Here is a 13,844-nt window from a genome sequence, read left to right as displayed (position 1 = left end):
CAGGGGTTTCAGCAGGGGGTCACAGGGGGCAGAATCACCCCCTGTCATCCGGCAAACCAGGGTCAAACAGCTGATAAGGAGTGGTGACAGGAAGAACAGGTGACTGTTGTGAGGAAGGACACAGGTGTTGGCCCAGACATGTCCAAGGAAAAGAATCAGCTGTGTTTCATCTGTCTGACAGAAGAAAAGGAAATGTGGGGAAGCTGTGTGATGGTGCAAAGACCCCAGAGGTGCAGCTGACGGTCCCAAAAACGACTTCAACTTGGACCTCAGCGGACAAACGTCAGCTGATAGAAGTGGACCCGTGGGTGCAGCCGGTGTCCAGAAGGACGGACGGTCCCCACGTCTCCTGGAAACGGAAGAGGATTCAAGCACAGATCCACAGCAGTAGTCTGAATGAGCCATGAATGAACCACAGGCAACTGTGCAGCAACATCAAACTATTCCAGTCCAGGTCAAAGTTAGGCTCCGTAAAAATACCATAAATGTCTTTCAGATGCAGACGAGCAGAAGAAAACCCATTTGAATTCATCTGTGGTTAGGTTAGCTTTAGCTTTTTTTCAGCGTGTGATGGCCACGCCCACCAAGGTTATTATCGTTAACGAAAACTTAACGAAATGACATAATCTAGAATTGAAAAAAACATTTTCCTTAACTGAAATAAATAAAAACTATAATTAAAAGAACAGAAAAAAAACATAACTAACTGAAACTGTATTGTGTCTATAAAACTAACTAAAACACATAAAAATTCTGGATTAAATTCCCTTGGTTTTGGTCTTTGTCAGATTGATGTTAAATGGATTTCTTTGTCTCTCTCAGTTTTCTGTGCTGTCTCCATACGACACTTTTTGCTCCGTCACTTGTGTTCACTTGTGGTTTCCAGTCGTCTTCTGGTCCCCACTCTACCTGGAAACATGGAGACTAAAGCAGCAGAGTCCTGTCTGGGATTGATTTGAATAGGAGCACAGAGAAGAAGAGAAAAGAGACCACTGAACTACAACTGAACTATAACTGAACTACAACTAAACTACAACTAAACTACAGCTGAACTACAACTAAACTACAACTGAACTACAACTGAACTACAACTAAACTACAACTGAACTACAGCTGAACTACAACTAAACTACAACTGAACTACAACTGAACTACAACTAAACTACAACTGAACTACAGCTGAACTACAACTAAACTACAACTGAACTATAACTGAACTACAACTAAACTACAACTAAACTACAGCTGAACTACAACTAAACTACAACTGAACTACAACTGAACTACAACTAAACTACAACTGAACTACAGCTGAACTACAACTAAACTACAACTGAACTACAACTGAACTACAGCTGAACTACAACTGAACTACAACTAAACTACAACTGAACTACAACTGAACTACAACTAAACTACAACTGAACTACAGCTGAACTACAACTAAACTACAACTGAACTACAACTGAACTACAACTGAACTACAACTGAACTACAACTAAACTACAACTGAACTACAACTAAACTACAACTAAACTACAAGTGAACTACAACTGAACTACAACTAAACTACAACTGAACTACAACTGAACTACAGCTGAACTACAACTAAACTACAACTGAACTACAACTGAACTACAACTAAACTACAACTGAACTACAGCTGAACTACAACTAAACTACAACTGAACTACAACTGAACTACAACTGAACTACAACTAAACTACAACTAAACTACAAGTGAACTACAACTGAACTACAACTAAACTACAACTGAACTACAACTGAACTACAACTGAACTACAACTAAACTACAACTGAACTACAACTAAACTAAACTACAACTGAACTACAACTAAACTACAACTAAACTACAAGTGAACTACAACTGAACTACAACTAAACTACAACTGAACTACAACTAAACTACAACTGAACTACAACTGAACTACAACTAAACTACAACTGAACTATAACTGAACCACAACTGAACTGAACTACAACTGAACTACAACTGAACTAAAACTAAACTACAACTGAACTACAACTAAACTACAACTGAACTACAACTGAACTACAACTAAACTACAACTGAACTAAAACTGAACTACAACTGAACTACAACTAAACTACAACTGAACTACAACTGAACTACAACTGAACTACAACTAAACTACAACTAAACTACAACTGAACTAAAACTGAACTACAACTGAACTACATCTGAACTACAACTTAACTAAACTCCAACTAAACCAAACTACAACTGAACTACAACTAAACTACAACTAAACTACACCTGAACTACAACTGAACTACAACTAAACTACAACTGAACTACAACTAAACTACAACTGAACTACAACTGAACTACAACTAAACTACAACTGAACTACAACTGAACTACAACTGAACTACAGCTGAACTACAACTGAACTACAACTAAACTACAACTGAACTACAACTGAACTACAACTAAACTACAACTGAACTACAGCTGAACTACAACTAAACTACAACTGAACTACAACTGAACTACAACTGAACTACAGCTGAACTACAACTGAACTACAACTAAACTACAACTGAACTACAACTAAACTACAACTAAACTACAAGTGAACTACAACTGAACTACAACTAAACTACAACTGAACTACAACTAAACTACAACTGAACTACAACTAAACTAAACTACAACTGAACTACAACTAAACTACAACTAAACTACAAGTGAACTACAACTGAACTACAACTAAACTACAACTGAACTACAACTAAACTACAACTGAACTACAACTGAACTACAACTAAACTACAACTGAACTACAACTGAACTACAACTAAACTACAACTGAACTAAAACTGAACTACAACTGAACTACAACTAAACTACAACTGAACTACAACTGAACTACAACTAAACTACAACTGAACTAAAACTGAACTACAACTGAACTACAACTAAACTACAACTGAACTAAAACTGAACTACAACTGAACTACAACTAAACTACAACTGAACTACAACTGAACTACAACTGAACTACAACTAAACTACAACTGAACTACAACTGAACTACAACTAAACTAAAACTGAACTACAACTGAACTACAACTAAACTACAACTGAACTACAACTAAACTACAACTGAACTAAAACTGAACTACAACTGAACTACATCTGAACTACAACTTAACTAAACTCCAACTAAACCAAACTACAACTGAACTACAACTAAACTACAACTAAACTACACCTGAACTACAACTGAACTACAACTAAACTACAACTAAACTACAACTGAACTACAACTGAACTACAACTAAACTACAACTAAACTACAACTGAACTACAACTAAACTACAACTGAACTAAAACTGAACTACAACTAAACTACAACTGAACTAAAACTGAACTACAACTGAACTACAACTAAACTAAAACTGAACTACAACTGAACTACAACTAAACTACAACTGAACTACAACTAAACTACAACTGAACTAAAACTGAACTACAACTGAACTACAACTAAACTACAACTAAACTACAACTGAACTACAACTGAACTACAACTAAACTACAACTGAACTAAAACTGAACTACAACTAAACTACAACTGAACTAAAACTGAACTACAACTGAACTACAACTAAACTAAAACTGAACTACAACTGAACTACAACTAAACTACAACTGAACTACAACTAAACTACAACTGAACTAAAACTGAACTACAACTGAACTACATCTGAACTACAACTTAACTAAACTCCAACTAAACCAAACTACAACTGAACTACAACTAAACTACAACTGAACTACAACTGAACTACAACTAAACTAAACTAAACTACAACTAAACTACAACTGAACTAAAACTAAACTACAACTAAACTACAACTGAACTAAAACTAAACTACAACTGAACTAAAACTAAACTACAACTGAACTACAACTAAACTACAACTGAACTACAACTAAAATACAACTGAACTACAACTGAACTACAACTAAAATACAACTGAACTACAACTAAACTACAACTGAACTACAACTAAAATACAACTGAACTACAACTAAACTACAACTGAACTACAACTAAAATACAACTGAACTACAACTAAACTAAAACTAAACTACAACTAAATTACAACTAAACTAAACTCCAACTAAACTAAACTAAAACTAAACTACAACTAAACTAAAACTAAAACTCCAACTAAACTCCAACTAAAACTAAACTCCAACTAAACTCCAACTAAACTAAACTAAAACTAAACTAAAACTAAACTCCAACTAAACTAAACTAAAACTAAACTAAAACTAAACTCCAACTAAACTAAACTAAAACTAAACTAAAACTAAACTCTAACTAAACTAAACTAAAACTAAACTAAAACTAAACTCCAACTAAACTAAAACTAAACTAAAACTAAACTCCAACTAAACTAAACTAAAAGTACACTAAAACTAAACTCCAACTAAACTAAAAGTAAACTAAAACTAAACTCCAACTAAACTAAACTAAAACTACACTAAAACTAAACTACAACTAAGCATTTAGAGAAAAATGAAAACTAATAACAACTATCAAACCTGCTCTAAAAATGAATTAAAATGAACTAAATTAGAGAAAAAAAATCCAAACTAAATAAAACTAAACTAGAATGAAAAATCCAAAACTATTCGAACCTTGGTCACCACACTCACAAAACACCAAAACCACCACATATTGAGTCATGTTGAACTGCAGTCACTTGGTTTACATACAACACTCTCTGTTTTTTGGTGTAGAACTGGTTCATTCACACTTTGATCACACACTGGCACTAGATGGAACCTGCACATGGAGTTTACATTGGTTGTCATTTTGCTATTCATTCTTTTTTTTTTTTTTTCTTTGAGTTACCATCTGCTGGGGGGCATTTCCTGCTGCAGACCCAAGACAGGTCTGAGGGCGGAGCAAGGCTTTATGCTGAAGCCCCTCCCATGGACCAGACTAAAGGCGGCCATACACTGTGCGATTATTTCGATCGTTGCACGCAGCTCCATCTCAAACTGTGCGAATCAGTCGTACAGTCAGGCTCACAATTCCTGTTCTCACACTGTACGGACCGACGCTCGTATGCGACCTGACTGCTCACACTGTAGGACCATACACCACAGGACGCACCACACGTTTGAGTGTTGTATCCGGAAATACAACGTTAAAATACCAAGGAATCCGAGAAAGTGCATAGACGATTGTGTATTGGCGTGAGCCACGAAATGGTAGTGCTAAACAAAAACCAACGAGCTGCTTTGGTAACATGTGCCATTATCTGTGAGGAATCAAAAAAGAAGAAAAGACAACGATGTGTTTGGTGCAGGCATTGGTTGTCCAGACGTGGACAGTATAGGCTGTCAATCTTAAAGCAAAGAGAACTAGAGGTACGCTGCAACAGCTAAACTGCACTAGGACAACAGACAGCTACTGTTAGCTTGTACGCTACTGTACGCGTCTGTGTTGGCGCATGCACAGTGTGAGAATTTGAGGCACATCGGTTCGTGGCGCTGCTTTGACAGTACGATACACTCACGAGGAGCGAGCAGGATTTCAAACAGCTCCGTTTTCCTTGCGAACACACGATTGCTGGTTGTGAGGTGGTTGTGAGGTGCTAATCGCTTCTCTTTACCCCAAGTACACTGCACCAAGCACCACACACGATTAGAGGCACATCGGCCTGATCCCAGAAAGAGTCGCACGAGTGAGAAATCGTCTCTAAACTCGCACAGTGTAAGGCCGCCTTAAGAGCTTGTACATCGGGGGGGGTTCTGTCTTTTTCCGTTCCCCTGTGTGTGAACTGTGGTTGGATCCATTAGTCTACATGGTGTCCCAGTGTCTCAGTCTGGCAGCTCTGTTAGTTGACTACATGTTTACTTTTATTAGCATTCTTCTTCAGTACAGTTCTATTTTATTGACTTCTTTTAAGGGCCCTATTACTCTGATTTCAGTTAGCTGTTTTGTAAAGATATTTTTCCAGGAAATAAATGCCTTTTGCTAGTGATGGTGAGATGAAGCCTCATGAGGCATGGAACCACTGGAGCCTGTTGGTTCCAGAAAGGGTTCATTTGTGGAAGCTTCATGTGCACATGAAACCACCTACTGTCCATGTGTAGAACCACAGAATGGGGGATGCATTGAATGTTTGTGTCTGTTCTGGCTCTGTGGAATGACTATGAATACCAAAAAATGCATGACCAAATAATTTCTCTACATATATTATCACATATGTATAATCAAATATTTTTGAATGTGTTCTGTGTGTGAAAATTTCCCCCAAATGGTAGGATCATATGTGGGAGGTTGTGTATTTTTTTTTTTTTTCTGTCACTTTAGGAAAGTGTCATGGACTGAAACAGGCAGAGGATACTGAACATGTTTGCGGAACAAGGAAGAGAACACTGAACATGTTTATGGAACTAGGAAGAGAACACTGAACATGTTTATGGAACTAGGAAGAGAACACTGAACATGTTTGTGGAACTAGGAAGAGAACACTGAACATGTTTATGGAACTAGGAAGAGAACACTGAACATGTTTGTGGAACTAGGAAGAGAACACTGAACATGTTTATGGAACTAGGAAGAGAACACTGAACATGTTTGTGGAACTAGGAAGAGAACACTGAACATGTTTATGGAACTAGGAAGAGAATACTGAACATGTTTATGGAACTAGGAAGAGAACACTGAACATGTTTGTGGAACTAGGAAGAGAACACTGAACATGTTTATGGAACTAGGAAGAGAACACTGAACATGTTTATGGAACTAGGAAGAGAACACTGAACATGTTTATGGAACTAGGAAGAGAACACTGAACATGTTTGTGGAACTACGCAGAGGACACTGAACATGTTTATGGAACTAGGAAGAGAACACTGAACATGTTTATGGAACTAGGAAGAGAACACTGAACATGTTTGTGGAACTACGCAGAGGATACTGAACATGTTTATGGAACTAGGAAGAGAACACTGAACATGTTTATGGAACTAGGAAGAGAACACTGAACATGTTTGCGGAACTAGGAAGAGAACACTGAACATGTTTGCGGAACTACGCAGAGGACACTGAACATGTTTATGGAACTAGGAAGAGAACACTGAACATGTTTGTGGAACTAGGAAGAGAACACTGAACATGTTTATGGAACTAGGAAGAGAACACTGAACATGTTTGTGGAACTAGGAAGAGAACACTGAACATGTTTATGGAACTAGGAAGAGAACACTGAACATGTTTGTGGAACTAGGAAGAGAACACTGAACATGTTTATGGAACTAGGAAGAGAATACTGAACATGTTTATGGAACTAGGAAGAGAACACTGAACATGTTTGTGGAACTAGGAAGAGAACACTGAACATGTTTATGGAACTAGGAAGAGAACACTGAACATGTTTATGGAACTAGGAAGAGAACACTGAACATGTTTATGGAACTAGGAAGAGAACACTGAACATGTTTGTGGAACTACGCAGAGGACACTGAACATGTTTATGGAACTAGGAAGAGAACACTGAACATGTTTATGGAACTAGGAAGAGAACACTGAACATGTTTGTGGAACTACGCAGAGGATACTGAACATGTTTATGGAACTAGGAAGAGAACACTGAACATGTTTATGGAACTAGGAAGAGAACACTGAACATGTTTGCGGAACTAGGAAGAGAACACTGAACATGTTTGCGGAACTACGCAGAGGACACTGAACATGTTTATGGAACTAGGAAGAGAACACTGAACATGTTTATGGAACTAGGAAGAGAACACTGAACATGTTTGCGGAACTAGGAAGAGAACACTGAACATGTTTGCGGAACTACGCAGAGGACACTGAACATGTTTATGGAACTAGGAAGAGAACACTGAACATGTTTATGGAACTAGGAAGAGAACACTGAACATGTTTGTGGAACTAGGAAGAGAACACTGAACATGTTTGCGGAACTACGCAGAGGACACTGAACATGTTTATGGAACTAGGAAGAGAACACTGAACATGTTTGTGGAACTAGGAAGAGAACACTGAACATGTTTGTGGAACTAGGAAGAGAACACTGAACATGTTTGTGGAACTAGGAAGAGAACACTGAACATGTCTGTGGAACTACGCAGAGGACACTGAACATGTTTATGGAACTAGGAAGAGAACACTGAACATGTTTATGGAACTAGGAAGAGAACACTGAACATGTTTGTGGAACTAGGAAGAGAACACTGAACATGTTTATGGAACTAGGAAGAGAACACTGAACATGTTTATGGAACTAGGAAGAGAACACTGAACATGTTTGTGGAACTACGCAGAGAACATTGAACATGTATATGGAACTAGGAAGAGGACACTGAACATGTTTATGGAACTAGGAAGAGGACACTGAACATGTTTATGGAACTAGGAAGAGGACACTGAACATGTTTATGGAACTAGGAAGAGGACACTGAACATGTTTATGGAACTAGGAAGAGAACACTGAACATGTTTATGGAACTAGGAAGAGAACACTGAACATGTTTGTGGAACTAGGAAGAGAACACTGAACATGTTTATGGAACTAGGAAGAGAACACTGAACATGTTTATGGAACTAGGAAGAGAACACTGAACATGTTTATGGAACTAGGAAGAGAACACTGAACATGTTTATGGAACTAGGACAATGATGGACAGGACAGGGGAGGTTTTATTCATTTTTATTCAGAAACCACCAGGACCCAGGGTCCACCAGGACCAGGATCCAGGGCCCCCTGTGTGTGTGTACACATACCTGGCAGCTCCTTATTCCCCTTCATCTATCTGATGTTTGCTGCTGGTTTATATATGCTGTTGTATATGTATATGTGTACTGGTATATGTATGTGTATATATGTGTATGTGTGTGTATATATATATATATATATATATATATATATATATATATATATATATATACAGACCTGATCCAAATCTTCAGACCAGTTGAAAAATAGCTAGAATTGACCTTTTGCACATTTGGATCTTAATGAGGTTTTAAGTAGAGCTACAATATATAAAAGCAAGAAGGGGGAGTGAGACAAAAAGCACTTTGAAAAAGTCATTTATTGAAAACAACAAGTAAACTGAAATAGGCTGTTTATCAGCTGATCAAAAGTTTAAGACCATCGCTCAAAAAATTACAAAAAACTCTCCAAACCAGAACAAAAAATGTTCTCAGTAGGACTCAGTAATGAGTAGCTCCACCGTTCTTGTTAATCACTTCATAAATTCGTTAGGCCATGCTTGATGCCAGTGTTTCCAGGAGGCTGGTGGGAACATTGCTCCAAGTGGTGAAGATGGCTTCACCAAGGGCATCAGCTGTGTGGAACTGATGGTCATTTTTATAAACTTCCCCTGCCATCCATCCCCAAATGTTCTCTATGGGATTTAAATCAGGGGAACATGCGGGATGGTCCAAAAGAGTGATGTTCTTCTCCCTGAAGAAGTCCTTGGTCAAGCGAGCATTGTGAGCTGCAGCGTTGTCCTGTTTTTAAACCCAGCTGTTCCCACACAGACCAGGGCCCTCAGTCATGAGGGACGCCCGCTGCAACATCTGCACGTAACCAGCCGCCGTTTGACCACCCTGCACCACCTGAAGCTCCAGTGTTCCACTGAATGAAAAAGCACCCCAGATCATGATGGACCCCCTCCACTGTGCCGGGTAGAAAACATCTCAGGTGGGATCTCCTTGTCGTGACAGTAACGTTGGAAGCCATCTGGACCGTCAAGGTTCCATTTTTTCTCATCAGAGAATAAAACTTTTTTCCACCTTTCAGTGTCCCATGTTTGATGCTCCTGGCAAAGTCTAAACGGGCAGTTTTGTGGCGTTGGAGGAGACGAGGTCTTTGAATTGTTTTTTTGTTTTTGAAACCCTTTTCCCGCAGATGCCGTCTGATGGTTATTGTGCTGCAGTCGGCACCAGTAAGGGCCTTCATTTGGGTGGAGGACCACCCTGTGTGTTGACGGACAGTCAATGGGATCCTCCGGCTCAGCGCAGGTGACATTTTTTTGGGTCTACCACTTGACTTTTTTGTTCCATAATGCTCAGGATCTGTCCAAAAATGTAGAATGACTGTCTTACTGCGTCCAACCTCAGCAGCAATGGCACGCTGCCAGAGGCCTCGCTTATGCAGCTGGACGATCCGACCACGTTCAAGAAGAGAAAGCTTCTGAGCTTTAGCCATCAGGAGGGCATGACCGTGTGAATGCCCGACAGAAAATGAGAATTTGGAGCAGATTTTAGCTTTTATAGCCTGTGGTCTTAAACTTTGGATCAGCTGATAAACAGCCTATTTCAGTTTACTTGTTGTTTTCAATAAATGACTTTTTCAAAGTGCTTTTTGTCTCACTCCCCCTTCTTGCTTTTATATATTGCAGCTCTACTTAAAACCTCATTAAGATCCAAATGTGCAAAAGGTAAATTCTAGCTATTTTTCAACTGGTCTGAAGATTTTGATTGAGTCTGTATATATGTGTGTGTGTGTGTGTATGTGTATATATATGTGCATATGTGTATATATACCTGGCAGCTCCTTGTTGCCTTTCATCCATCGTATATTTGCTGCCGGTTTGCTGCTGATGGCTGAACAGGTCATTTCAGTTTCATTGCCTTCGTTCAGGACGTCGTCTCGGGCTTCGATGATGGGGTTTCCAGGAGGAACTACCAGGAAAAAACAACATCCAACAGTGACCACCATCCTGTAAACGCATTCTGCACATGCTCCATTTATTATTATTATTATTATTATTATTATTATTTCTGGATCGATAAGTTCTGATCATGTGTCCAACATACATCCATATGATGCAGTGGTGATGGTTTGGATGGAGTTAAGCAAAAAAAACCAAAAACAAACAACCAAAAAAACAAACAAACAAGTGGGTTAGTGTTAAGAGGAAGGAACAAAGGAAGGATCAAAAAGAAGAGAAGAGAGGAAACAAAAGAAAACATATGAAGGTAAACATATGAGTAAACATGAGGAAACATATGAGTTAACATGGAAGTAATCATATGAGTAAACATATGAGTAAAGTAAACATATGAGTAAACATATAAGTAAACATATGAGTAAAGTAAACATATGAGTAAATATATGAAAGTAAACATATGAGTAAACATATGAGTAAAGTAAACATATGAGTAAACATATAAGTAAACACATGAGTAAAGTAAACATATGAGTAAATATATGAAAGTAAACATATGAGTAAACACATGAGTAAAGTAAACATATGAGTAAATATATGAAAGTACACATATGAGTAAACATATGAGTAAAGTAAACTTATGAGTAAACATATAACCAAACACATGAGTAAACATATGAGTAAATATATGAAAGTAAACATATGAGTAAACATATGAGTAAATATATGAAAGTAAACATATGAGTAAACATATAACCAAACACATGAGTAAACATATGAGTAAATATATGAAAGTAAACATATGAGTAAACATATGAGTAAAGTAAACATATGAGTAAATATATGAAAGTAAACATATGAGTAAACATATGAGTAAAGTAAACATATGAGTAAATATATGAAAGTAAACATATGAGTAAACATATGAGTAAAGTAAACATATGAGTAAACATATAAGTAAACACATGAGTAAAGTAAACATATGAGTAAATATATGAGTAAACATATGAGTAAAGTAAACATATGAGTAAATATATGAAAGTAAACATATGAGTAAACATATGAGTAAAGTAAACATATGAGTAAACATATAGCCAAACACATGAGTAAAGTAAACATATGAGTAAATATATGAAAGTAAACATATGAGTAAACATATGAGTCAGTGATAGTCTTTGTGATAGAACCCATACTGTAAAGTTACATCAGTCACATGTCTTTATGGAGTTGAAGTGGTCCTTCCATCTATACACACATCTATATAAATATTAGTGCTGGGCAACAACTGAAAATTTTAATCGCAATTAATCGTGTGGATTTCTGTGATTAATCATGATTAATTGCATAGTTGTATGGGGGGGGGGGGGCATTGCCGGCATCAACAGTGTGTATTTCCTTTCAGTGATATTTCAGACTGGAAGTATTCCAGTGATAAAAAAAATAATTCCATGTCAGTTCTTCCAAACACCTGAGTCCTTCTCCCCCCCACCATCTGAAGACATTTAAAATGCAAATGTCCATGGAACAGACCGCTACTGTTACACATGTTTATGTCCACACCAGTTTATTTATGTGTGTGAGTGATTGACAGAAGTCTTAAGCCCACCCCAAATGTTGTCACTGGTTGAAACGCATGATGATGCCGATTGTCAAACCAACCGTGATCCACATCCCCCCCCCCCCCCCAAAAAAAAAACAAAAAACAAAAACATTTCCCGGTTCCCGTGACGCTTGGTTTTACCTATGGGTGTTCACAGAGCCACGGCAACGCACTTAAAAAAGAATATGTGATGTTCAGTTGTTCAAAGCAACCAAAGGGGGCCCTCTAGTGGTGGGAATAAGTGTCACTAACGTATGTTTTGTCCTTGCGGTGTTCCCGTAGTCAGTTCAGACATAAGAAGGAACTAACAGACATGTTTCTTTCACTCTGTTTGTATGGCCCCAAAAACGTTTGTCTGTGAGTATTTTCTGTTCAGTTGTTGTCAGAATGAATAGTATCAAATATCTCTGATGTGAACCTTTATTATTGAATAAAAAGACATTGTAAATCTTAAATTAATCTGTAAATGCTAATCATTAGCATGTCTATGGATTTTCCCATTCAAGTTAGCATCGAGCTAGGAGTCTTTTTCCCATTCATTTAAATGTATAATGCCATGTAAATGTACTAAGGCAGTGAACAGAACTCAGACATATTTAGTTTGCATGTGTCAGTTTTACAGTGAGTCTACAGGAACAGATTTGGACACAAGTTTTGGGCGTCCGTCTTTTCTTGGTAAACCTGTTGTCTATAATCGCTACACTCACACAAGCAGAAGAATAGGAGTTATTGTCTGCATGGGTTCTCTCTGGGTACTCCGGCTTCCTCCCACCATCCAAAGACATGCACTAATAGGTTAATTGGTTAATCTAAATTGGCCATAGGTGTGAATGTGAGAGTGATTGTTTGTCTCTATGGGGTGTTTCAAGAATACTTGCAATTTTGTAAAAACTCCTTGTACCCATGGTGAATCTCAGACATGTACAGTAATAGACATGTTCTGAACTGTTTACCTGGTGTGTTGGACATTGTCTACAATGTGCACGCCTGAAAATTCGGTCAGTAATCCCTACATTTCCCTCTTCAACTCCATTTGTGTCCTGTACATAACCCGTTTTTGCCAGTTTTGTGTCAACCACAGGGTAATCACAATTTTCAACCCTGTGTCCTGTTGAAAAAGCCAAACAATTGCTTACATATTGAATGATGTTGAATCCTCTCTGATGCTGCCTCAGTGATAGAACAGGTCTACATTTAATGGATCTTAACTTCATGACAGTAGTTTTTCACAAACCTGTTTTCGTAACCGCTGCTCAGGTTTTTGGACCCTCCAAACCTTTAGTCCCTCAGATGATAAACAGAGGCTTTGATGGGTTTTTATGTCAGTTTCATTCAATACTCATCTGTTATCAAGAATAACTAGTTCAGCCATCAAGGAACCAACTTGTTTGTGATTGGTGTTCCTCTGTTCAGGACCTTCTCACCTGTCCTGTACAGAACCAAATTTTTCACTTAATTTCAAAGTGATATCTTGAAATAAAAACAGAGGCGAGGCCAAAAACCCATCAGTTCCAGTCCTTTAGC

At 37.9% G+C, this 13,844-nt stretch overlaps 1 protein-coding gene across 1 annotated transcript in view; it reads right to left on the bottom strand.

Annotated features, from left to right (window-relative positions):
* LOC115416029 (cell adhesion molecule 1-like) overlaps positions 1-13,844 on the bottom strand; it is a 37,228-nt gene that overhangs the window by 11,778 nt on the left and 11,606 nt on the right. The window contains exon 4 of the mRNA XM_030129728.1: positions 10,596-10,733. Coding sequence (XP_029985588.1) covers positions 10,596-10,733 — 138 coding nt within the window. The remainder of the gene's footprint in view (positions 1-10,595; positions 10,734-13,844) is intronic.

This window comes from Sphaeramia orbicularis, unplaced genomic scaffold, assembly GCF_902148855.1.
Source record: "Sphaeramia orbicularis unplaced genomic scaffold, fSphaOr1.1, whole genome shotgun sequence".
NCBI lineage: Eukaryota > Metazoa > Chordata > Actinopteri > Kurtiformes > Apogonidae > Sphaeramia > Sphaeramia orbicularis.
The sequence above is the reverse complement of the archived record's forward strand: the minus strand, read 5'-3'. Positions and strand labels throughout refer to the sequence as shown.